This window comes from Aspergillus fijiensis (genome assembly GCF_003184825.1).
Source record: "Aspergillus fijiensis CBS 313.89 unplaced genomic scaffold BO72scaffold_11, whole genome shotgun sequence".
NCBI classification, from domain to species: Eukaryota; Fungi; Ascomycota; class Eurotiomycetes; order Eurotiales; family Aspergillaceae; genus Aspergillus; species Aspergillus fijiensis.
Window position 1 is genome coordinate 458,813 of NW_024468987.1, and position 23,106 is coordinate 481,918.

Sequence of the window (23,106 nt, forward strand, 5' to 3'; positions counted from 1 at the left end):
AATTTCCAGACAGAAACTGGTGAAAGACTATCCGACTCCTGATACGGGTGTTAATGGTAAGGTTGAGGATGATACTGCCTAAATGATGAACCAGCCACCCCTCCCAGCTAATAAGAGTGGAATCTCACCGATTGGGGAATTTGCTTGAAAGCTTTTATGGATTTTCTGAGGTGACAATCTATCTTTGAAGTAGTTCGCATAGCCCTTTGTTCTTCCCATACGTACAGTGGACATACATAGTTCTCCTCCTCCTCTCCTTCTCGTTGGCAGAAATACTAACGCTGAGTGCAGAGAATGACTAAGTAGTTCTTCTTAAATCCCGACAATCAATCACTGAGGGAGAATCAGAGATCTTGCGGGCTATACCCCCAGCAGCCGGCCTGGTGTGTGACGATACTAGCTATTAGCAGCCATGACCGAAGCGATAGAGCGTACAGCCACCCAAAGCCTTGAGGCCCCTTTTTTTCAAACCTAGGTCTGGTGCCTCTCATCTTGTCTTTTCGTGCAGATGTCGCCGATCAGGCGAAAGTGTTCAAGCTTCTACAGACGACCGTAGATGTCGTAGTCAAGAGCGTAGGAGAGACGTGTCTATCTCACCAAGAGCAAGGGTATATATCCCAGCACAGAAAACAGAGCCGAAAGCCGAAGACTGCATAGAAGTCCGTCACCCACTCGCCTTCCGCACAAACCGTGCCCTAAATGGCAGCGCTTGCATCGCCAACCCATACGTCACGCCACAGGCTCGTCCGTCTCTAGGATATCTAGCATGGAGATTGATGACTGGGCCGCATGTCCCATTCCACATGTTCCTGCACGCACAGGAGTATTTATAGACATAACATTGCTCGAGACGATACCCAATCCCAGGGTGTCCGTCTGACAGTTAGACTTAGGCTGTGATAGCCTCGAAGACGATTGACGGGTAGCATTTACGACCCGACCCGTCAGGGGTCAGAACTAAGCGTATCAGCGGACGTGTGCACATCCTCGAACACCATTATCCACAACCATATCCATCACCAGAACCAACCCCCTACAAACTTAATAATGCCCAGCAACCGTCAACGTCCCCGTCTTGGTAACCAAATACTCATTAACAGCAACCTCTTTGCCACTCTCCTTCCCATACCCGGACTCCTTGACCCCGCCGAACGGCGCCTCCGCCGCCGACGACGACCCGGTATTCAGCCCAATCATGCCGGCCTCGAGGTTCTCGAACAAGCGCCACAGGCGATCGGCATCCTTGGTGAAGGCGTAGCTGGCCAGCCCCATGGCGGTATCATTGGCCAGGCGGACGGCCTCCTCCTCGGACTCGAAGCGATACAGCGCGGCGATGGGGGCGAAGGACTCCTCGCTGGACACGCGCATGTCGGCCGTCATATCCCTGAGGATGGTGGGCTGGAAGAAGTAACCCTTGCCCTGGACTCTGTCGCCGCCGAGCACGACCGTCGCCCCCTTGGCTGTGGCATCCTGCACCTGCTGCAGCGCCTTCTCGACCCCCTGGGGCGTGGTCAGCGGGCCCATCGTGACCCCCTCCTCCCACCCGTTCCCCACCCTGATCTGCCTCTCGGTGCGCTCCTTCAACATCCCCACGAACCTCTCATACACCCCCGCCTGCACGTACACGCGGTTGGCGGTGATGCACGCCTGGCCGGCATGCCGCCACTTGAGCGCCATCAGCATGTCCAGCGCCTGCGTCAGGTCGGCATCGTCAAAGACCAAGAACGGACAATTCCCGCCCAGCTCGAGGGTCATCTTCTTGAGCCCGTCGGCACAGTACCCGGCCACCAGCTTCCCGACGCGCGTCGACCCGGTGAACGTGACCTTGCGCACGGCCGGGTCGCGACACAGCGCCTCGCTGACGGCGGGCGTATTCGCCAGATCGGTGGTGACGACGCCCAGCACGCCGGGCGCGAACCCCGCCCGCCGCGCCAGCTCCGCGAGCACGAGCGCGCTGACCGGCGTCTCCGGCGACGGCTTGACGATCATCGTGCACCCGGCCGCGATCGCCGCCGCCGCTTTGCGCACCACCATCGCCACCGGGAAGTTCCACGGCACCAGCGCCGCCACCACCCCGATCGGCTGCTTGAGCGTCAGGATCCGGCGGCCCGGGAGCGCGGCGGGTGTGATGGTCCCGGTGATGCGCTCGGGCTCGCCCACGAACCACCACGTGAAGGTCAGCGCGTAGTCGATCTCGCCCAGCGCTTCGGCCAGCGGCTTGCCGGTTTCGTGGACAAGGATCCGCGCCAGGTCCGTGCGGTGGGTGCGGAGCTGCGTGTCCCAGTTTTGGAGGAGTTGGGCCCGGTGGCGCGCGGTGGTCGTGCGGAAGGTGTGGAAGGCTGTGGAGGCGGAGTTCGTGTATTTGGGGATGTCGGACGCCGTGTTGGTGGGGATGCTGGTCCAGGGGGTTGTGGTTGCGGGGTCTGGGGGATTGTTAGTGGGGGAATGAAGGGGGGTACGGGGGGTTTCCCCCCGTGATCTTTAAGATTTTTTGTGTAAATTGATAGGCTGGATAGCAGAAGAGACGGGGGGCACGGGGGGTTCCCCCCGTGAGTATCAAGGGTATATATGTGTAGGTTTGATATATGGATTTAAAGGTGATACACTGCGAATAAGAAGGGGGGGTACGGGGGATCTTCGATATAAGAACATTATGATGCAGGTTGAATGGTTCATCAAAGAGGGAAGTGTGCATTAACAAGGACAAAGAAGAGAGACACACCTATAACCTCGAACCTCTCCCCACTGCTTGCAGGCGTCCACTCATTGTTGACAAAGGAGTCAAAGTGGAGGATGGACGGGTCATCGAGCTGCCCATCTTAGTCTTGGTAGATACTAGGGAGATGCTTGGGCAGTACGAACCTTGAAGGGGAGTTCATATTTCTGAGCCATGGTGATTTTGTATGGACAGGGGACAGTCCTGTGGAAGGTGAGTATACAGTATACTGAAGCAGAGGTGGTTGAAATCAAGAGTAGGCAGTAGTAATGAAATGAGGGGTATCGGGGCATCCCATATTTAACTGTAAACTCAGCTCAGCTCAGCTCACCCCGCACTCCACCCTAAATAAGATCGGCAGGGTTGATCATTCCGTCAGCTGTGGCTGATCTCCGCTGAGTGTAACCACATCACTACGCCTTCGAGTGCCCTACTTCTGCAGCCATTATGTGCCTTCCAGATATTCACAGCTGCGTCCATTCAGCCGGAAAATGCGCCGGTGTGACGTGTGGCATTCCTGCTCGGCGTGATAGCCAAGCTTTCTGTCGTACACTGCAATGTACTCGTCACGGCGGCAACCCCCTCGTCATTACGGGTTTGTGTTTTGCTGGGAAGTTGAAAGTAAGGGGCCAGGGGGTTCTCCCCCGGCAAGGCCTCTTTATACTATGTATAGGGTTGAGGTTACTGGGAAACTGAAAAAAAGGGGGGTCCGGGGGTTCTCCCCCGGGAAGCCTTAGTGGTGTACATGTATCAAATCACTACAGTAGGATCATCAGTCCAGATTACAGCAATGTCACATCGTGCTTGGGTAAACAACTCAGTTCAGTACGGTCTTCTGATCTACAAGGTATATCTCCAGATCCCATCCCACTCTATCTATGGTATACTACAACTTCGCCTTCTCGCTCTGAGCAGCCAGGTCAGGCATCAACACGTCCCGCAAGTCGGAAGCCGCCTCATTCAGATAGTAGCTCATGCGCTCCGCCCCCAGGCGCTTGCACACGATGTTGAAGTTCAGACTACACACGTTAGTAATGTCCTGGCCATGCACAGTGACAGAAGCAACTCACCTGTTCTCGTTGATCATGTAGGCAATGCCAAACCCATCGTCAATCACCTGACTCCATCCGTAGCCGTTGAAGAACTCCGAGCTCAGCTGGCTGGTGGACAAGTACCACGAACCGCTGTATGCATAGGCCGGGTCCTCGTACAGGGCAGGCAGCTTCTCCCCCTCCTTCACCAGCTTCTTCAGTCCAAACAGGTGACGGTCGACGCCGCGGCCGTCGCTGGCCTCGGCCGTGTACTTGGAGTGGGCGGCCAGCGCCGCGCGGAACAACCGCACCACCTCCTCCCGGGCAACGGCCGGGTCGCTGATGGCCTTGCAGAAGGCCACGCTCTCGTCCGAGACCGTGCGGATCGTCTCCGTGCGGCCCTCCTGGAACTTGCGGGTCGACGCCGACTCGTACGTCGGGCGGTTCTTGCCGTACATCTTGTAGTAGGCCAGCTGGATGATCATCTGCACGTACGCATCCGGGCTGCACTTGAACTTCTTGATCAGGCCCTTACCGTAGCCCTGGTACGCTTGCACCTTCAGCTCGTGGTTCGAGATCTGCTGCCGGTGCTCTTTGGTGGCCGCCTCGATCGCCTCCTCCACCTCGCCGTTGAGGTGGAAGTTGATCGGCCGCGGGTCGGGCAGGTCCGACCGCACCGCCTGCTCCGAGAGGTCGATCTTGTTGCCGAAGATCAGGCCGTTGAGGTGGTCGTTGAGACGGTGGGTGGGACTGCCGTCCATCATGCTGTGCTCACCCATGAACCCGGCCGTGCCGTTGTCGTTGACGATGAATTGCAGCGGCTTGTCAAACCAGCGGTTGGCGCCATCGCCGTGCCAGTATTGGTGAGCGCGCTCCTCCAGGGTCACGGGCGACGCATCGTCCAAGCACACCACGAACCCGGCCGACTCGATGTCCCGCAGTGCCTGCTCGTTCGCCGGGTGCGCTGCCAGCAGCTTCTTCCGGGCGTCGGCCCACGAGTCTCGGTTGGCGACCGTCAGCACGCCAACCGGGGGCGACCGCTGGGCGATCTGGTAGATCCGCTCGAACTGGCGCTGGAACTCGGAGTTGTTCAGCGGCCGGCCGTTGACGGCCAAGGGGACCTTGAAGAACTGGTTCTTGCGCACCACCACGATGTGCTCGTGGTCCTGGGCGGGAAACTTCTGGGGGTAGTCCACCCCATCGCCCGGAATCCGGCAGCAGTTGAACATGTACTCGTACGAGCTCATCGCCATGGGCTGGCCGCGCATGTACTCCGGCTCCAGCTCGCCCGAGTCCACCTGGCGCTTGAACTCGAGCGCGGCGGTGGTGACCGAGGCAGCCCGCTTGGCGGGGTCCCGCCGGGCGCGATCGTCGCGGTACGAGTAGAAGTAGGAGACGTAGGGGATGACCGGGTCGCGGTAGGCGAGGTACGCCGCGTGGTTCCACCATTCCAGAAGCCAGTTCTTGGTCTTGGGGTCGGCGGCGCGGGCGAGCAGCCTTTCCTGCAGGGGCTCGCCCTCACCACCGGGCCGCACGAACGCCTCTACCGCCTTCTTGGTGCGCTCGTACTCCGCCTCGGACACCAAGGGGTGGACGGACTTCAAGTACCGCCGGCCGGTTTCCTCTAGCGAAGGGACGGGCAATCGGGGGAGTGAGTCTTCGAAGCGGAGCATCTTCCCTTTGGAGAGATCCTCTGTGTAGCCTGTGTCGAATGCGCGTTAGCCGTCTTGTTGCTAGGGGATTGGCAGACTTTCGCTTACCCTCAGGGACAGATGAGGCCTTGCGCCGGGGAGCCATGACTGGGGACTTTGCCGAAGATTGTCAGTCGTGATCGCAGTAATCAAGAGAGACAACTTACCACAGCTGATCGGGCGAGAAGTGAATTTGTGGGGGGAAGACGGGGCCGTAGGAGAGTGGGGAGGCGGCTTCTGCTCGCAGCCGTAAACATCCCTCACGGTTGTGACTGGAACGAGAGGGTGGTAGAAGAGAGGTGAGTTGGTAGTCGCAGGGTAGAAAGAAGAGCAGCGAGAGTAGGGGGGAGGAATAAGAAGAAAAGAGAGCAGAGAGCAGAGAGCAGAGAGCAGAGAGCAGTTGGTGGAAGAAGAGGAAGACCACATGAGACGATCAGGCCGGCCAAGTCGGGGAAAAGCCTCGGCAGCAGAGCGACAGCAGCTCACCCGACCGAGGGCGGGTCACACCCTGTATCTTACCGGTTTGCGGGACACTTGGGGTGATCAACAAGCAGCCAACTGTGTATAGAAAGGTAAATTACAGCATTACGGTACCAGGATCCGCTGGCTTATGTAATGCCCCGACCGGCCATCAGCCTCGGTTCATGGGAGCTCCAGTTCTTACTGTACATACGTCCCTGGAAGATCATGACGATGACACAAGGGGGATATGAGCCCAAGATCTATTCCTCTATTCCTGTGCAGTATTTCACTGTACATGAGCATTATTGATCCTCGAATGTTCACATCTCGCTTTAGAGGCTGTCTTCAAACTCCAAATGTCGCGTTGGTGATCCCGTCGAAATGCGGGGAGAAACTGGGGACGGAATCCAGGCCCGGGTGGGGGTCACTCTTCTGTATCCGCCAGAATCAGCTGCATCAGCTGCCTATTCACTCAATCTTGAAGTTAATAACATCATCCATCGCTGCAGTGCTGCATCATAACCCACGCATAGCCCTGTCCAACTCATCGTCCACATGAACCCTTCCATTCACCCGTCCCGCTTGCCCGAGCCACTGGAACGAGTCCATTGGTCGCGCCGCAAGGAGTGCCCGCCTCCAACTCAAATGTCTCCCTCAATCGTCTTCCTACAGATAGTGCTTACGTCGTGAGAACCTGTGTCAGAAAGAATCATGGCATTATATCATGGGTATCATGGGAGGTTTACTATGGTTCGATGCGCCGGCACGGTGGTAGCAGTACGGTTTGACTGCGTGGAAGCTTCACTGCTCTTGCCGCATGTGAATCCACCGAGTCTCGAGTCTGTAGCAGTTAAGGCCGATCTTGCGACACCTCCTCCACAAACTCCATCAGACTTGGTCGCGATTCACTAGAATCAGCTCTCCAACTCTGAGAGCGCGGATTTGCGGACTTGCCCTTCTCTGCGCTGCCAGACACATCCACCCCGCGCAATGGGTAAGTTTGGACGGTCAACTCTTCCCGCGACAGACTGACTTTCATCTTCTTGTTGTTCCCCGAGCCGGAGAGAGCCCGGAGCTCGCCATGGTGCGCATAAGCCGCTTCCCAGCTCAGCACGCCCTTGCCCGCATCGGTGCCCTCCGGCGACTTCACCCCTTTATTTGCGATGGTGGTCACAATATCGAGCAGCATAAAATGGGCGAGGGCGGCTGCTACTTCGGTCGGCAGTCCAATGCGACTGGGGGGCTTGACCTCGGGGTGATGCGGCAGGTTCACCGTGATTTCAAAATAGGTGCCCGATGGCGGGGAGACGGTGTTGGTCCGGACTTTGACGCAGAAGGAGCTTTCGGGGGTGAGGAGGTTGCCGGTGAACGTAGACTCGAATGGCATCAAGAACTGTTGGACCAAGGTCTCCACTTTAGGCACGGAAGCGTGCACTGTGGGCAATCTCACAGACGAAAAGGGGGCGGAAGTGAAGCCGCAACGAAGTCCAGCAGCCTTCAGCACCCCAACGATGTCACCCATAAAAGACTCCAGAGACCGCACATGCGCGGTGTGCTGAAGGTATGCCATCACCGGACGCAGCAGCTGGTACTCGGGAACATGCCGTCGTTTTGGCGTCAGAGGGGGCGGCGGCTGTGTCCTGCGTCGTAGATTCTGTCGGTGGGCGTAGGCCAGTAGAATGCGGATCGAGTGCGCTACTGCATCCGCCAGGGTGTCGTGTTCGTTCGAAAGCGACTCTGTATCCGCCGGTTCGCCTTGGTCGACATCCACCAGGTCCAGCAGAACCTCCTGCTCTTCCGAAACGGGAACCTGCACGAGATTCTGGCGCGTCGTCACGCCCTGACTGCCCATAATGCGAGCCTCGCGTACCATTTCGTGAAACAGCTCTTCCTCGTAGACCGTGTCGCGCGCTTGCAAAATCCGGCCCTCGATCGAGTCGGCATTCGTTAAAGACCAAGACACCTTCGAACACCCAGTAAACTGTCCCTGCGTCTTGACCCGCACGCGGACCGTCCGGATCTTCTGGGGGATCAATCCTTTGTCCAGCAGCAGGCTTCCGTCATCGGCTCGCCGCAACGCCGCCAGGCCTCGGTCGCGGAAAATCGGCGTAGCTATATCCAAGATCAGCATGACTATACGCCTGCATTTTAGAAGGATGCATACCTTCAAGGAACCCGTACTGCACCCCGAGAGCCTGTCTATCCCGGGGCAGACGGCAGACCTTCCACCCCTTGTTCTTCACCGCCAGCACTTCATCCCAGTATTTTGTCTCCGACGCAACCTCAGTCTCCAGCCGGGTCGCAGACCGGAGCAGCTTGTTGGCGGCCGCATTGAAGTTCTGGATTCTCCAGCCCCGCGACACGGTCTTGATGTCCTGCAGCGCGGCCTCCGACTTGGGCGGGGGGTTCACGATCTCGGCGTTCAGCGAACCCAGCGGCGCAACCTGTTTCAGGTAGGCGGACATGGAGAGCTCCGCTTGTCGGGGGGTGTGTTTCGAGAGGAGCAGCGAGACGAAGTCGAGGGCAAACAGGGCTTCCATGTGCGCCTGCCTAACACCTGCCATCAGCACCGTGTTCTATTGGTCGGTCGGGGGTTTCCCCATCACCTACATGGCGAATTGTGTGATCTCGGCGCGGCGCTTGTACAGTTGGTCCATTCGCTCCGTGGTGTCGACCTCGGCGGCGGGCTTCTCGGCTTCGTCCTCCTCCGCCCACGGGTCCTTGTTCTTCTCCTCTGCAATTTTGGCCCGCAGGCTCTCTTCGGTGACATCGCGGAAGGATCCGTACTGGGCGTTGATCTGGGCGATTTCCTGGGGGAGGGTGTCCGGCCGCTCGCGCTTCTCGAGAAGCGGGCGCAGGGGGAGGGTGAAAGAGTCGGACATGGTGTCGTTTGTCCGTCAGGTGGCAGCTAAGGCGAGGAGAGGAGTTTGTGCAATTGATGGAGCCGGAGACAGAGCATGGCAGTTTGCACGTGATGGGGGAGCTGTTTGGGCTAGTCTGGTTTGGTCTTAGTGTTCTTCGGGTTATCAGTTCCGATAAGGCTTCGTTTTTTGATGGAGGTGCAACTTGCGAAACACATTTTAATAGGAAGCCAGAGCATGATTTTATGCGTAAGGAGTGTAACTAGCTCTCCTGCTTCTCTCTGCACATATGCTCTGAATGAGGGCATTTAAACATCCTCGTATCGACGAAAGAAGCACCGATATGATGTCGATGCTTGCCATTTAGGTACTATCTACCTTCAAGCAGGAAGACCGTACTAGCTAGTTATACCAATGGAGAATCGTCCATGTGCTGCTGATTTGCAGGACTATGCACAGTACTTATTATGTGCCTGAACGTGTCCGTTTAGACATCTGATATCAGTAGTAAAATCGTACCTACGAGTAGTTAGTACTGTACTAGAAGTGCAACATCTATCCTTGAAGCAAAGCCGTCCGCCTGGCGATCATCGTTAGTTTATTTCGTTTTTCTTACGTTCTGTCGTGGTTTGGTCTTGGAATACGAGGATATGATGAGGTCTTCAGTTCTCACATTGCGTGTCATGGATAAACGTGCCCGACGACTGAGGAGCGGTCGGAAGGCTGGAATATATATCTGTTTACGAGCTGAACTTCAACATGGAACCCGAAAGACTTTTAGGTTTGGAATGTGTATAGATGAGTGCTAATTCAAGTGTACCTCGCTAACGAATCACCAATATTTCACCAGCAATCTCTGATGTTGTCATTCTCCACTGGCAAACCAGTTCTATGAGGTATGATGTTAATTGTCGAGGTTGCCGGCTGGGCGCAACGACGGTCGGCCCGCAAGACCCCTCACTGTCCGGTTCGGGAAGCCCAGGCAATGGGCTGGGCGGGAGTCTACCTGGTAGTTAGCATACATGGCAGGTAGTGTCAGTCGCTTGCTGCAGCTTGCTCCAGCTTGCTCCAATCGGATCACCCAGATTATGCGCGTGGATCCTGTTTGAAGGTATATCACATGACTTCACGTGCAGAAAGCGGCCCTACCCTAGCAGCAGTCACGTGACATGTCCCGCACTAATCTGCTTTGGGCGGGCGCAGAAGCGGTGACATCAACTGCCGCAAAGGGCCGCCTTTGGCCTTGCTCCCCTCTTTCGTCATGCCACTGGGCAGATGCCTCCAGCTTCAACTCACCAGAACTGACACGAGCATTAAAGACAGCTGCATCCGCATCTCATCAAGACCAGAATTCCTTGAGTCTGACTTTTCCGTGTTCTTTTCGTTGTTCCTCGCACACTTGTCCTCCCTCCACCCGCTCTACTCCTCCCCCCGTTAACTCACTCACTCGGCGGGGCACTACCGGACCTCTCCAGTCCTCAAGTCTGTGACGTACTGTTGCCCACACCCGCTTTTTCTCACCGGAACTTCTTCTCCCCCACCGTCACACAGGGTATCCTACCTGAGGAACGTTCCGCAAACCGCCATTGCCAGCTCTTTTCACTCATCATCCCGTCGCCTATCCTCCCCTCATCAAGTACATTGCTCATCCCCCGCGTGGATTGGAGCTACAACCCCCTAACACACTGAACTCGTCGTCATCGACACGATGGCTGCCCCCCAAAATCCCGTGCAACCCCCCAAGAGACGCCGCATCGCGGTCTTGACCTCCGGTGGTGATGCTCCTGGTATGAACGGCGCCGTCCGGGCCGTCGTCCGCATGGCCATCCACTCCGACTGCGAGGCCTACGCTGTCTTCGAAGGCTATGAAGGTCTGGTCAACGGCGGAGACATGATCCGTCAGGTCTACTGGGAAGACGTCCGCGGCTGGCTGTCTCAGGGTGGTACCCTGATCGGCTCTGCTCGCTGCTTGACCTTCCGCGAGCGCCCCGGTCGTCTGAAGGCCGCCAAGAACATGGTCCTCCGTGGCATTGACGCCCTGGTGGTCTGCGGTGGTGACGGCAGTTTGACTGGTGCCGATCTCTTCCGGTCTGAGTGGCCGGGTCTGCTGGAGGAGTTGGTCGAGACGAAGGAGTTGACCAAGGAGCAAGTCGAGCCCTACAAGATCTTGAACATTGTCGGCCTGGTTGGATCCATCGACAACGACATGTCCGGCACGGACGCCACCATCGGGTGTTACTCGTCTCTGACCCGTATCTGTGATGCGGTCGACGACGTGTTCGACACTGCCTTCTCCCACCAGAGAGGCTTCGTCATTGAGGTCATGGGACGTCACTGCGGTTGGCTCGCCTTGATGGCTGCCATCAGTACCGGTGCTGACTGGCTCTTCGTGCCTGAAATGCCTCCTAAGGATGGATGGGAGAATGACATGTGCTCCATCATCACCAAGGTACCATCAACCCTGACCCATGTTCCCGGGAGTCCGCTAACATCTTCCAGAACAGAAAGGAGCGCGGAAAGCGGAGGACCATTGTCATCGTGGCCGAGGGCGCACAGGACCGACACCTGAACAAGATCTCGAGCTCCAAGGTCAAGGATATTCTGACCGAGCGTCTGGGTCTGGATACCCGTGTGACGGTTCTGGGTCACACGCAGAGAGGTGGTGCGGCCTGTGCCTATGACCGCTGGCTGTCGACTCTGCAGGGTGTGGAGGCCGTCCGCGCCGTCCTCGATACCAAGCCCGACTCGCCGTCGCCCGTCATCACCATCCGCGAGAACAAGATCATGCGCACGCCTCTGATGGAGGCCGTGAAGCTCACCAAGACTGTTACCGGACACATCGAGAACAAGGAGTTCGACAAGGCCATGGCTCTCCGCGACTCGGAATTCAAGGAATACCACTTCTCCTATAAGAACACCTCCACCCCCGACCACCCGAAGCTCTTGCTCCCTGAGAACAAGGTAAGAAGACTGCTGCGAGGTTTTCGGCACGTGTACTGATCGAATACAGAGAATGCGCATCGCGATTGTGCACGTCGGTGCCCCCGCTGGTGGTATGAACCAGGCCACCCGCGCCGCCGTCGCCTACTGTCTGACCCGCGGCCACACCCCGCTTGCGATCCACAACGGCTTCCCCGGTCTCTGCCGCCACCACGCCGACACCCCGGTCAGCTCCGTCCGCGAGATCAAGTGGATCGAGTCCGACAGCTGGGTCAACGAGGGAGGATCCGACATTGGAACGAACCGCAGCCTGCCCGGCGAGGACCTGGAGACGACCGCCAAGTGCTTCGAGAAGTTCAAGTTCGATGCGCTGTTCGTCGTCGGTGGGTTCGAGGCCTTCACTGCGGTCAGCCAGCTGCGCCAGGCGCGCGAGAAGTTCCCCGCCTTCAAGATCCCCATGACCGTGCTGCCGGCCACCATCTCCAACAACGTGCCCGGTACGGAGTACTCGCTGGGTAGCGACACCTGTCTCAACACCCTGATCGATTTCTGCGACATCATCCGCCAGTCGGCCTCGTCCTCGCGGCGCCGTGTGTTCGTCATCGAGACCCAGGGTGGGAAGTCGGGCTACATTGCCACGACGGCCGGTCTGTCGGTGGGCGCGGCGGCCGTGTACATTCCCGAGGAGGGCATCGACATCAAGATGTTGTCGCGCGACATCGACTTCCTGCGCGAGAGCTTCACCCGCGACAAGGGCGCCAACCGCGCCGGCAAGATCATTCTGCGCAACGAGTGTGCCTCCAACACGTACACCACGCAGGTCATCGCCGACATCCTCAAGGAGGAGGCTAAGGGCCGCTTCGAGTCGCGTGCCGCCGTACCCGGCCACTTCCAGCAGGGCGGCAAGCCGTCGCCGATGGACCGGATCCGCGCGCTGCGCATGGCCACCAAGTGTATGATCCACCTGGAGAGCTACGCGGGCAAATCGCCGGAGGAGATCGCTGCCGACGAGATGTCCGCCTCGGTGATTGGCATCAAGGGCTCGCAGGTGCTGTTCTCGGCCATGGGCGGCGCGAACGGGCTGGAGGCGACCGAGACCGACTGGTCGCGTCGTCGGCCCAAGACCGAGTTCTGGCTGGAGCTGCAGGACACGGTCAACATCCTGTCCGGCCGGAGTAGCAAGGAGAACGCGGCTGCCTGGACTTCTTATGCTGCTTAGGTTAGTGAGAAGGCTGAGACGGGACGAGGCCAGGCTGGGCTGGGCTAGAGCTAGAGACGAGCGTGGCATGAGGCATGAAAAGATCGATACAGATGGGTGTTATGCGATATGGATAATGATTCGTTCATCAATGGACTTGTTGATGTTTACCCTCCTCCCCGCACCTTTCCCGTAGACTGCCTTGATGTATACCCAGAGTAAGAACTCCTTTGCACCTTCCCGTAAGACCAACCCTGATGTACACATAGAGTAAGAACCCCCTTCCCCCTTTGCACCTTCCCACCCAAACCACTCCTGACATTTACCTAGGGTAAGGCTTCCCGGGGGAGAACCCCCGGACCCCCTTTCTTTCAGCTTCCTGGTATCACTCAACCCTAATGTATACCTAGCATAAACACGTTCCGGGGAGAACCCCCGGACCCCCCTTCTTTCAACTTCCCAGTAACACTCAACCCTAATGTATACCTAGCATCAATACGTTCCGGGGGAGAACCCCCGGGCCCCCCTTTCTTTCAGCTCCCCAGTACCCTCAACCCTAATGTATACATCTAGTAACGCTTTCCAGTAAAATCATCCATAGTTAACATCGAATGCCTAAAGATTTACATAGAAATATAGACCTCTTCTCCCATTATCTACTCCAAAGCACCCACAGAGAGATATCTAGATAATGACCGGGGGAGACCCCCGGACCCCCCTCTCATATCAAACCAAGTAACACCTTTGGAAGTTAAAGAGAACATATAATAAGCGTCACCCTAGTATAGTTAATACTTAAAAGTAACGGGGGGAGACCCCCCGTACCCTCCCTCTTATTTAAATTAAGCATTAACTCCCATATTATAAATCATGTGAACACGACAATCAAGGAAAAACCAGGCTCTTAGCCTTAGCAATGAAGAAATCCCTCCCCTTGACCAACCTCACCAACCAAACAAAGGGCACCCACCCAAACCACAACTCCCCGGTACCCCCCGCCGCCCCAATGGGCACGACCATCATCGCCCTGCCCGGCGCAAAGCGTCTCCTCCTCCCCGCCCCAGCCCCATTAATCTCCGCGACCAGATTATGCGCCACAATGCCCGCCTGCTCCCCGGCGCGCTGCGCCAACCGCCCCGGATGCGCGGTGAGATCGCCCGCGGCCCAGACCCCCTCCACCGCCGGCCCTTGCACGCGCAGCTCCTCGTCGACCACCACCCACCCCTTCTCATCCAGCACCTCCCGCGGCAGATAGGCGCTGTTCGGAAGCACCCCGGTCGTCGGGATATACACCTCCGTCTCAAGGGTCTCGCCGTTGTCAAGGGTCACGACCCCCTCCGCCGCGGAGTAGCTCTGGACCTTCCGTCCGGTCACAACGTGCACCCCCTTCGCCGCGAGTTGTGTCGCTGCTGTCCTGCTCGCGCCCTCTGTAAGTCCAGGGAGTACCCGCTCCGCTGCAGAGATTAGAGTGATGGACGGTCGATGCGGGAGGTCAGCGAGCTCGCCCGCCGTCTCGAGCCCGACCGGCCCCGCGCCGCCGATGACGATCCGCTTCGCCTTCTGAATGGTCGTTTGCGCGCTGCGGATCAACTCTTCTAGGGGGGCGGGGGTGGGGTTGGAAGGCGAAGGGGGCGGGGGCTTGAACGGGTACAGCGCCGCAGTCTCAGAATCGGCAGCAACAGAAGAAGGCGTGGTACTCCCCGTCGCGAGGACGAGGTAGTCATACCCAAGCTCCCTCGTCTTTGTCCCTGCGGTAGATGAAGACGCAGCCAGCGCAACGCTCACCCTCTTCGCCGCGAAGTCCACCGCCGTCGCGGCGCCCTCCACGAACTCGAACTCGCCCGCGGGATAGGCGGCGAACCCCGGCGCGATGGGGATGAGGTACTGCTCCGGCCGGAAGGCGGCGGGTTTGGTGAGGATGCGCGGGGCGGCGATCATCCAGAAGAAGTCGGGCGAGGGGTTGACGAGGATGACTTTGGTTTTCTTGGTGGTGGTGGCGTTGTTTTTGAGGAGGGCGTGCGCGATGGGCAGGCCGGCGACCGAGGCGCCGAGGATTAGCACGGTGGGCATTTTTTTTTTACTTTGTTTTGGTGCCCTTGTGAGGGGAGGATGTAGAATGTAGATGGTTTAAGGTACGGTGGAGTCGGATGTCGGTGGATTTATTGTCTACCCGTTCCACCATCTTATAAGTTACTCTGTAACCTTGGCTGGAGTGGGTGCGAGGTGCCTGTGCGACTAACCAGGCGGAAAGCTTGCGCGCGCGTGTCGACCCACTTTGCTGCAGATCGCAGACCGACACTCCAGGGTCTACTAAGCAGCACTGACTTGCTTGTGAATACGTGGATCGAAGATTAGTGATACAAGCAGGCCCGGCTTGGAAATCCCGCGCGGCAACCGGCGTTGATTATAAAGCATCACTCCCAGACAAACGAACGCTGATAAATCACAACAAAGGATTAGGTAGACTTCTGCTGCGGGCAATACGAGCCCGACAAGCAACAACAAACACAATCGCCAGATCCTACGACAGCCCTTCCAACTCATCCAGCTCGTCCAGGAGCTGCACCGTCTCCGCCGGACTCGCAATCCACGCCGTGGTCGACGCCAGCCTCGCCTAGCATTCTGTCAGCCTGCCTGTTCGACCAAAGACGCGGACCCCACTCACCTTGAAATCATTGGCGCCTGCCGACAGGAACTGGTCGCCCACGTGCAGCGTGCGCGCGGGCTCGATGCCGCCGAAGTACTTCTGGCACGCCCGCACACCCCAGGACTTGTCGCCGATGTCCACGAACACGTCGTTGCCGCCTGACAAGCTGTTAGTACTATCTTCGCGGCTGTTCATAGGTCTCTCTAATTGAGCTTTGCTGGGAAGTTGAAAGAAAGGGGGGTCCGGGGGTTCTCCCCCGGAAAGCCTCGCCAGAGACTTCAAACTGAGTGTGACAGGGAAGCTGAAAAAAAAAGGGGTCCGGGGGTTCTCCCCCGGGAAGCCTCTCCCTTGTGACTTAGGGCTGAGTGTGACAGGGGATGTGAAGAACAAGATGGGGTTACCGTTGAAAGCACAGAACGGCAGTCGGGAGCCGACGGGCGAGCGCTCGACGGTATTCTGAACGACGAGGACGGTCTCCTCGAGCTGCTCGCGGGTGATCTTGCTGCGGTCGAGCGGGTAGACGCCGACGGCGCGGTCCTTGCGGAGGACGGCGACGGGCAGGCTGAGGTTGGCGGCGCAGGCGCGGAGGGAGGACTCGGCGATGTCGAGGAGCTCGGTGATGTCGGCGTCCTGCCAGGCGCGCATGTCCTCGAGGACCCACTCGGAGCGGGGCACGTAGACGAGGCGGTGGGGGGAGTGGTGGTCGTAGCGGAAGAGGAAGTTGCTCTCGCCGCCCATGACGACGAGGCCGGTGCGCTGGGCGTCGGTCAGGCTGGGGGAGGCGTGCATGGCGTCGAGCAGGCCGCGCAGCCGCTCGTAGTACTTGGCGGCCTCGGTGTAGCCGGCGGCGGTGACGATGCCGACCTTGCGGCCGGCCCGGAGGAGGCGGGTGATGCGGGCGATGACGGGGTTGTCGTCGGTCAGGCAGGCGCCGTCGTCGTAGAGGGTGACGTCGCCGTCAAAGGTGACCAGGTCGACGCCGGTGGTGCGGGCCAGCCCGAACAGCTGCGCCGAGTTGAGGATCAGCCGCACGTCGTTGAACGAGGGCGCCACGAACCGCCGCCGGCTGATGAACCGCTGCCGGTCCTGGTAATTGAAGGCGTCTTCCAGGAACAGCGGCGTGAAGAACGAGCCCACCGTCGGCACCAGCAGCTTGAGCTTGGACTTGCCGGGCGCCTGTTGGGCCTGGTGTGTGATGTGGTCGCGGATCAGCTTCTCCACGTCCCGGAAGATCTCCGCATAGCGTTGGTGGGTGTCGGCGGCGACGGCGATCAGGTTCTCGCTGTGCTCCTGGTAGACGGCGGTGGGCTGCGAGTGCAGTACGAAGGGTACTGCCAGCAGGCCTTTGATCCACTCGATCAATTGGTCCCGTCGGTGGGACTTGAGGGCATATTCAACGCGGTAGCGGGTGGTCATCGTGAGTTGGGTGGGCGGTGTTGACGGGCTGGGTTCCCCGCTTAAATGAGGGGTGCAGGTGCAGTCAATTGGTAACAGGAGATTTCGCTGGAAAGGTCGGAGTCTTCGAATATAAAGTAAGACAAAGAAAGATAAGGCACAGAGGGAAAATGGGGAAATATAGAAGCAAGGAGGCAGGGGAAGGTAGGAAGGACAACGGACGACAGTTGACTAAGTATACAGAGAAGCCAGCCAGCAGGAAGAGGAAGAAGCCTCGCTCCTCGTCGGAGATCGCCGCCGCTAACCGTGATTGGACCGGCGGTGAAGTCATCTGACCTTCACGGTTATCTGCAGCACGGGTCACATGACATGTCGCCCGTGACCCCAAGGTCTGGCCAAGTCGATGCAAACAATGCAGTGCGAGTATCATACCGGTATCATACCAGGACTAGCAGGACGGTACATGCATCTTGCCATGTAGGGACAACAACTTTCCAAGTAAATGTGTTGACTGCCTAAAGCTACCTCAACTCCTATCAGCCAAGCCAAGCCAAGCCAAGCAAGCAAGCAAGCAAGCAAGCAACAGACCAAGCCATCCAATGCGTCTAGTTCAGGTATACATCTAAATCCCCGCAGGAAACCAAAAAGCAAACCGGAAGTATCTCCCACCCCCAACACCAACACCAAAACATGGGTTCTATAGATGACGATCCCGCACTTTTCACCCCGCACCAGAGCTCCTGCCCCGCAAACACAATCATGCAATATTCATTATTCGTTTCAAGTCGTGAAGCGACAGGGGCTTGACCAGATAGTCGTCGATCCCCGCCGCGAAGGCCTGCTGCTGCATCTCGCTCGACGCCACCCCTGTAACCGCCATGATGGCCGTGCGCGGGCGCGAGGTCTCCTCCTCGAATTCCCGCATCTTGCTGGAGGATTCGATACCGTCCATGACAGGCATGGAGATGTCTGGGGTTTCGCCGTCAGTAGCTATCCTGGTGGGGAGCATGAGGAGCATGAGGAGCATGGAAAGAGCGCTGGCATACCCATAAGAATGTAATCAAAGTGCTTCGTCGACGCTTTGAACTTTTCCAACGCGATAAGGCCATCGGTGGCGGTCTCATAACTGCAGCCGATTTTGCGCATGAAGGTGGTCAAGACCTAGAACTGTTAGCGCATGGACCCAGAGGACAACCCAACAACAGTCCCGTTGACAATCTTGACGTACCTTGACATTGATATCATTGTCGTCGACGATCAACACGTGGAGGTCATTTTGTTTCGATTTCTGCGACATGTCCGGCGCGAAGTCGGACACATTCTCCCGCACCACTGGTGGCGACTCGGATCCCTTGGCCAGGGCGAAGGCATCCGACAAGCTGCGTCCGCGCTGAGCACCGGAGAATGGACCAATGATATAATCCTGCTCCGCCGAAGGAGCCTGCGGGCGAGCTTCATTGATCCTTTGCAAGGCCTGGATGATCTTCCGCGGACCGATACTATCCGATTGTCAGCATGGGACTGTCGCCTGGTCACGGGCTGATACTTACGGCTGCGGGATGTAGATCACGTCGGCACCCTCGATCGTGAGGTCGGGCGGGATTGAAACACCCTGTTCCCCGATCACAATGACTGTGTTGAACTTCAGCTGAGTCCCGCCCTTCTCGTGCAGCGCCTTCAGCGCGGATTCCTCGATCACCCCAATGTCGCCGGATGCTTTATCGATTGAGTCGGCAAATGACAGCATCCACCCAGGTTGACTCAACAACACATTGCTCAACGCGCTCCGCAGGGCCAGTTTGCGCTTTGCCTCCGGCCGCAGAAGCCCGTCCGGGGCTTGTCTCAAGTCTGCATAGGCGTTCAATCCGACCAACGAAACCCGCGTAATCGAGCTAGGAACAGGTTCAGACGGCGCGAAGGTCTCCGCCACAAAGTCCAGAGGCACATAAACGTCGACTTGCGTTCCAACGCCAACAGTGCTTTTGACTTCTATCTCCCCTCCCAGGTACGTGACGACCTGATTCACCACACTCAAGCCCAATCCCACCCCCTCGGTCAATATATTCTCCTGTGCGAATGGCGTGAACAGCTGATGCTCAAGAAACTCAGGCGCAATTCCACATCCAGTGTCTTTCACCGAAAAGTGCGCAAAGATCTTCTTGGATCCCACATCTCTATGCACCTTCTTCGCCAAGGAGATCTCGATATATCCCGACCGAGTGAACTTGAAAGCATTGCCCAGGATGTTCATCACAATCCGGCGCCAGCCACCTGATAATGACTGAATGTTCCACGAGCCGAGATCCTCGATCTGAATAATGACCGACAGATCATCGGGGTTGTTGGTCTTTGCAGCTCCACTCGTCATAGACGTGCCGGTCTGCAGGTACCGACCCGCAATCTTGGAAGCATTAATGAGAGAGCGATGGCCGACATACAAAGAGTCGGCCACGTCCTCTATGAGCGTGTCCAGGTCGAAATGAGTCATCAGATTGTCAAGTGCACTTCCATTGGCCCCGGCTTTCTTGTGCACAAGGGTTAAGTTGTTGATCTTCGTGAAGTCAAGCCTGGGAAAAGTCAGTCGATTGGTGAGATATCATGTAGCTGAACTTACAGATGGTTCACGGTATCCAGCAATGTCAGACCGCACGTCTCAATCATGGTAACCATGTCCTGCTGAGGGGACTCAAGCCCAGTCGACTGCAGAAGCTCCGTGCTTGTCAGCATGCCGTGCAACGGCGACCGCAGTTCATGGCTCACTGAGGAGAGCAGATCCGATTTGGATTTTTCGGTCGCCGTCCAGTCAATCTGACAATACTTGCAAATCACAGAGTCCCCGAACACTTTCAGGAAGTGAAGATCGTCCTGGTCGAACAAGCGATCTTCGTCACAGGTCCATATCAGTGTCCCGGCGAGCCAGCGCGATTTGTTCCAGTTCCACAACGGCAGAAAGATGAAGGACCGGGCTTCGGGATACGTTTGTGCCAGCCGAGTCTCGACCGACTGACGCAAAGTAACGTCGCTCTCCTTCCGGGATTGGCTGTTGCGACGATTCAGCAGTGAGTTAGGCGGTGAAAGATTGATCGACTGTGGAGGGTTGAAGATCTCCCCGTAGGGGCAAGCGTTGAAAAGATCATGGAACAAGCCCTCGGTCAATGCTGGTCGAAGCGAGTTGGCGGTGCTCTCGCTCACCCGGTCGGATGTGGCGAGACCCAACGTCTCGCATGACCGCTCGGCCCATTGTCCATGAGAGGAGAGACTTGGCGAGCGACTGGACATCCCCAAGTCACTATCTCTGGAGAGCATGTCCCAGTCACCTACGCTAGCAGTCGAGCTACTGTGTCCACGTTAGGTAGATAGTTTACTGTGTGAGGACTTTACGCCTTACCTGCGGGAATTAGTCCGGGATGCATCTACGAAGATGACCCCATCCAACTCCATGCACTCTTGTAACAGAGCACTGGCACGAGCGAAAAGCTGTGAGGTTTTCTCCGAGGTGGCGGTATATTCCGGGACAATCACCAGTCTGTTCGTGTCATCCGACCTTTTCCTGGGATTTTGCGACTGTTCCCAGGGCGAGGCCGCCTTAGGGGTACCCGAGGGTCGACGCTGAAAGAAGGACGAGTCCTGAGCATTTCCCGGCCGTCTACCCGAAGAAGGTGAGACTTCCCGGGTCGCCGTGGACGAGACCGACAGACGAGCAATGTCTGGCACATCCAGGGATCGAAGCGAAATCCTGTTCGATGCGATGCTCTTCCGCCGACTACTCCAATCGGCGTTTTGTGTACTGGCCTGGCCTTGAGCAAAAGCCGTAAGCCCCGTAAGTAACCGGTCCGCCTGGAGTTGGCGACGCGCCTCCCGGACGTATTCCAGGTGGTGTGCTACCGAATTGGAAATTTCATGAAGACCCGCCAATTCGACCTCGCCAAAAGATGGCCGAGCCTGAGTATCTACAGCACCATATGTACCAATGACTTCCCCGGATGAGCTGCATACCGGAACCTCCGCATAGAACCTGGCACGGGGGTGCTGTTGCAGGAAAGCGTGTGGTTTGACGTCGGTCTGCACGGAAATGTCTCGGATAATGGTGCATGTGTCCTTGGGTGGATGGTGGGGATGAGATATCACCTCCTCGTCGGAGCGTAGACCTAATGTCATGAGTCCTAGAGCAGATGCCTCGTTGTCTCCGAGAACAGACGACCCTGCTTCCGCGATGACGTGCGTCTGCCCGTTCTCGAATGACGCCACGAACGCACATTTGCAGTTCAGTTGCAAGACACCGAGCCGAGAAAGAGCGGTCAGAGTTGGGTCTGGAGGGGGGCGAGGTTTCGATGAGCTGTCTGGCTTGTCGGCTGGCGACGACGCCGACAGCGGCTGCGGCAGGCCATCCGTGCGGTCTATAGCCTGGAAGCTGAATGTCCTGCCCAAGAGTCCAACTTGTTAGTCGATTGTCCAGTGTAGTGGGATGGCAAAGGCAAAAGGCCGGTTGGGGCCGTCAGATAGCGGCAAAAAGAGATCCTACTTGGTCTGATCTGGAGCCATCGAGGGCAGAGCTAGCACGTCGCTATTCGCAATAGCTGAAGGCCAGAGTCCTTATGGCATCGCAAGTGATGATACGAGCTCATCCGACGACCCCGGTGGGAAGGAAGATGATGAGGATGGATGACAGGCACAGCGAAGAGGTTAAGCTATATCGTGTGAGTGCGTGCAAAGGGCCGAGATTGCCGCGCAGCTTTGAAGGTCAAATAAAGTTGAGAAATTGGCCACCGTCGGAGCTGAACAGGAAAGCCCCCCCCAGCCCAGCAGCCAAGTGGGCTTAGAAGTGGAGTCGTTGCGGAAATGGGTCTAGGCCGTCCAGCGTCTCCGCTCATAGGGTCGCAGCTTGGGTAAGGGGATCATCGACGGCCCCAAATCACTCGGTGCGTTGGCTTTCTACCTGGTGAATTCCCGGGAACGACCGTTGGTGATCCACGGTTCGACCATGACGACTCTGAGCGCATGATCCGGCCGAAAAGCTTCCTGTGGGGGAAGAAATTCGGCTCCGAAGTATTCCCTGCGAGGCGCAGGATAAGGATATCTGTCAATCGGAGAAACCTAGCGAAATGCTTGGGAGGAATTCTTTCCCGAGGAAGCGGGCTCGGGGAGGGACCGGCGATGGGGCTTCGTGGAGATTGCGCGAGAGGGGAGGTTGTAGTGGGAATGTGGGATCGATGCAGAGTGGATAACTGGATAGATAGATGGAAGGAAGGACGGATGTAACTGTGCTCACGAGAAAAACGATAAGAGGGGGAAAAAAAAAAGAAACTTAGCGAGAACTCCACAGTTGACTTCAATCAATAGAGTTGTGCACGATGTGGCCGGAAAAGGCAAAGAGGAAAGGGAGAGAAAGTAGACTAGGCGATCGTCGGGGGAACGAAGAACGAAGTAACAACAAAGTCGCCCGCAGCTCGCGGCTTCAATCCCGATTCCCGCCCGTGCCGGCCTGGTGGCCTGGCGTGGTTGCCTTCATTCATTTTCAATTTCAGCAGCTTCTTTCACTTCTATTCTTGAGGTTCTTGCCTCATCTCTCCGCTTTCAACACCCCATGCCTGAGGCAACAAATTATTGATTATCTACTCATGATTATGTTATTAATATTCATGGTGATGATTCACGATTTGAAATCTTAGAAATCCCTCATAATGGTAAATCCTCGCAGGCACTGCGAATTGCATTCTCAACGTATCTCCAAGGTCCCAGGTCCCAGATGGTAATTATCCCCACCCCACCAAACTACTAGAAACTACTAGTGGGAAAAAGTACTTTTACCCATCGGGGCTAGACCAACACCTAACTATGGATTCAACTATAGAGATGGAAAGTACTCCGTATCTAGAAGGTCTTTAGACAGTAGAAACAGGCGTGGAAAAGTGAGCTATCATCGTGCTTCTGAGACAGCTGCATGATCCGCTGTCTGCATGTCCAAAGAGCACCTTCTAGCCTCACATGTGGGAAAGAATAAAAAGTTGGCAGGCCAGTGATCCATCCCACATATCGATCGGTAGTATCCGATTCCTAGCCCAGGGATGAACTGTCCTATCGGCACGGAGGGAAACCTGAAACCCACAATACCTGACACCGCCCGGTTCACCCCGTACCCGCGATTGATGTATCATCGCCGGGTAC

At 57.1% G+C, this 23,106-nt stretch overlaps 9 protein-coding genes across 9 annotated transcripts; 3 read left to right on the forward strand and 6 right to left on the reverse strand.

The window, feature by feature from the left end:
* Window positions 1-768: 768 nt before the first annotated feature.
* Window positions 769-2,974, reverse strand: BO72DRAFT_475694 (NAD-dependent succinate-semialdehyde dehydrogenase). Its single transcript, XM_040947341.1, has 3 exons — window positions 2,863-2,974; window positions 2,723-2,810; window positions 769-2,423 (listed from the first exon to the last, which is right to left on the reverse strand). Exons 1-3 carry the CDS (start codon window positions 2,890-2,892, stop codon window positions 1,042-1,044), a joined length of 1,500 nt encoding a protein of 499 aa, XP_040803972.1. The 5' UTR covers window positions 2,893-2,974; the 3' UTR covers window positions 769-1,041.
* Window positions 2,975-3,080: 106 nt separating this feature from the next.
* BO72DRAFT_25250 (uncharacterized protein) lies at window positions 3,081-3,451 on the forward strand. Its single transcript, XM_040940048.1, has one exon. The coding sequence runs from the start codon at window positions 3,164-3,166 to the stop codon at window positions 3,410-3,412; it is 249 nt and encodes an 82-aa protein (XP_040803973.1). The 5' UTR covers window positions 3,081-3,163; the 3' UTR covers window positions 3,413-3,451.
* Window positions 3,452-3,519: 68 nt separating this feature from the next.
* Window positions 3,520-5,833, reverse strand: BO72DRAFT_423998 (carnitine O-acetyltransferase CAT2). Its single transcript, XM_040942859.1, has 4 exons — window positions 5,606-5,833; window positions 5,508-5,553; window positions 3,787-5,449; window positions 3,520-3,735 (listed from the first exon to the last, which is right to left on the reverse strand). Exons 1-4 carry the CDS (start codon window positions 5,693-5,695, stop codon window positions 3,603-3,605), a joined length of 1,932 nt encoding a protein of 643 aa, XP_040803974.1. The 5' UTR covers window positions 5,696-5,833; the 3' UTR covers window positions 3,520-3,602.
* Window positions 5,834-6,074: 241 nt separating this feature from the next.
* On the forward strand, window positions 6,075-6,570 carry BO72DRAFT_25258 (uncharacterized protein). Its single transcript, XM_040940049.1, has one exon. The coding sequence runs from the start codon at window positions 6,148-6,150 to the stop codon at window positions 6,457-6,459; it is 312 nt and encodes a 103-aa protein (XP_040803975.1). The 5' UTR covers window positions 6,075-6,147; the 3' UTR covers window positions 6,460-6,570.
* Window positions 6,553-8,813, reverse strand: BO72DRAFT_445776 (mediator of RNA polymerase II transcription subunit 17). The gene is made up of 3 exons (XM_040944135.1): window positions 8,511-8,813; window positions 8,065-8,450; window positions 6,553-8,012 (listed from the first exon to the last, which is right to left on the reverse strand). The coding sequence occupies exons 1-3, from the start codon at window positions 8,780-8,782 to the stop codon at window positions 6,751-6,753; spliced, it is 1,920 nt and encodes a 639-aa protein (XP_040803976.1). The 5' UTR covers window positions 8,783-8,813; the 3' UTR covers window positions 6,553-6,750.
* A 1,258-nt stretch (window positions 8,814-10,071) lies between these two features.
* On the forward strand, window positions 10,072-13,068 carry BO72DRAFT_525647 (ATP-dependent 6-phosphofructokinase). Its single transcript, XM_040949972.1, has 3 exons — window positions 10,072-11,210; window positions 11,261-11,722; window positions 11,772-13,068. Exons 1-3 carry the CDS (start codon window positions 10,470-10,472, stop codon window positions 12,918-12,920), a joined length of 2,352 nt encoding a protein of 783 aa, XP_040803977.1. The 5' UTR covers window positions 10,072-10,469; the 3' UTR covers window positions 12,921-13,068.
* A 594-nt stretch (window positions 13,069-13,662) lies between these two features.
* On the reverse strand, window positions 13,663-15,241 carry BO72DRAFT_25375 (NAD(P)/FAD-dependent oxidoreductase). The gene has a single exon (XM_040940061.1). The coding sequence runs from the start codon at window positions 14,967-14,969 to the stop codon at window positions 13,785-13,787; it is 1,185 nt and encodes a 394-aa protein (XP_040803978.1). The 5' UTR covers window positions 14,970-15,241; the 3' UTR covers window positions 13,663-13,784.
* Window positions 15,195-17,409, reverse strand: isn1 (IMP 5'-nucleotidase ISN1). The gene is made up of 3 exons (XM_040940053.1): window positions 15,948-17,409; window positions 15,565-15,704; window positions 15,195-15,513 (listed from the first exon to the last, which is right to left on the reverse strand). The coding sequence occupies exons 1-3, from the start codon at window positions 16,960-16,962 to the stop codon at window positions 15,421-15,423; spliced, it is 1,248 nt and encodes a 415-aa protein (XP_040803979.1). The 5' UTR covers window positions 16,963-17,409; the 3' UTR covers window positions 15,195-15,420.
* Window positions 17,410-17,698: 289 nt separating this feature from the next.
* Window positions 17,699-21,329, reverse strand: BO72DRAFT_466591 (uncharacterized protein; the record flags this gene model as incomplete). The annotated part of the gene is made up of 7 exons (XM_040946778.1): window positions 17,699-17,910; window positions 17,988-18,102; window positions 18,170-18,440; window positions 18,492-19,508; window positions 19,556-20,278; window positions 20,378-21,251; window positions 21,311-21,329. The coding sequence occupies 7 exons, from the start codon at window positions 21,327-21,329 to the stop codon at window positions 17,699-17,701; spliced, it is 3,231 nt and encodes a 1,076-aa protein (XP_040803980.1).
* Window positions 21,330-23,106: the final 1,777 nt, after the last annotated feature.

Excerpts from the sequence above, each read along its gene's own strand:
- BO72DRAFT_423998 (XM_040942859.1), bottom strand. The coding sequence starts at position 5,695 with ATGTTTACGGCTGCGAGCAGAAGCCGCCTCCCCACTCTCCTACGGCCC. Across the intron at positions 5,450-5,507 it reads GGCCTCATCTGTCCCTGAGG|GCTACACAGAGGATCTCTCC; the intron begins GTAAGCGAAAGT and ends CATTCGACACAG. Across the intron at positions 3,736-3,786 it reads TACATGATCAACGAGAACAG|TCTGAACTTCAACATCGTGT; the intron begins GTGAGTTGCTTC and ends TAACGTGTGTAG.
- BO72DRAFT_25258 (XM_040940049.1), top strand. The coding sequence starts at position 6,148 with ATGAGCCCAAGATCTATTCCTCTATTCCTGTGCAGTATTTCACTGTAC.
- BO72DRAFT_445776 (XM_040944135.1), bottom strand. The coding sequence starts at position 8,782 with ATGTCCGACTCTTTCACCCTCCCCCTGCGCCCGCTTCTCGAGAAGCGC. Across the intron at positions 8,451-8,510 it reads GAGATCACACAATTCGCCAT|GCAGGCGCACATGGAAGCCC; the intron begins GTAGGTGATGGG and ends GGCAGGTGTTAG. Across the intron at positions 8,013-8,064 it reads GCAGTACGGGTTCCTTGAAG|CTACGCCGATTTTCCGCGAC; the intron begins GTATGCATCCTT and ends TCTTGGATATAG.
- BO72DRAFT_475694 (XM_040947341.1), bottom strand. The coding sequence starts at position 2,892 with ATGGCTCAGAAATATGAACTCCCCTTCAAG. Across the intron at positions 2,811-2,862 it reads AATATGAACTCCCCTTCAAG|CTCGATGACCCGTCCATCCT; the intron begins GTTCGTACTGCC and ends TAAGATGGGCAG. Across the intron at positions 2,424-2,722 it reads GGAGAGGTTCGAGGTTATAG|ACCCCGCAACCACAACCCCC; the intron begins GTGTGTCTCTCT and ends ACAATCCCCCAG.
- BO72DRAFT_525647 (XM_040949972.1), top strand. The coding sequence starts at position 10,470 with ATGGCTGCCCCCCAAAATCCCGTGCAACCCCCCAAGAGACGCCGCATC. Across the intron at positions 11,211-11,260 it reads TGTGCTCCATCATCACCAAG|AACAGAAAGGAGCGCGGAAA; the intron begins GTACCATCAACC and ends AACATCTTCCAG. Across the intron at positions 11,723-11,771 it reads TCTTGCTCCCTGAGAACAAG|AGAATGCGCATCGCGATTGT; the intron begins GTAAGAAGACTG and ends GATCGAATACAG.
- isn1 (XM_040940053.1), bottom strand. The coding sequence starts at position 16,962 with ATGACCACCCGCTACCGCGTTGAATATGCCCTCAAGTCCCACCGACGG. Across the intron at positions 15,705-15,947 it reads GCCGTTCTGTGCTTTCAACG|GCGGCAACGACGTGTTCGTG; the intron begins GTAACCCCATCT and ends ACAGCTTGTCAG. Across the intron at positions 15,514-15,564 it reads CAGGCGCCAATGATTTCAAG|GCGAGGCTGGCGTCGACCAC; the intron begins GTGAGTGGGGTC and ends ACAGAATGCTAG.
- BO72DRAFT_25250 (XM_040940048.1), top strand. The coding sequence starts at position 3,164 with ATGTGCCTTCCAGATATTCACAGCTGCGTCCATTCAGCCGGAAAATGC.
- BO72DRAFT_25375 (XM_040940061.1), bottom strand. The coding sequence starts at position 14,969 with ATGCCCACCGTGCTAATCCTCGGCGCCTCGGTCGCCGGCCTGCCCATC.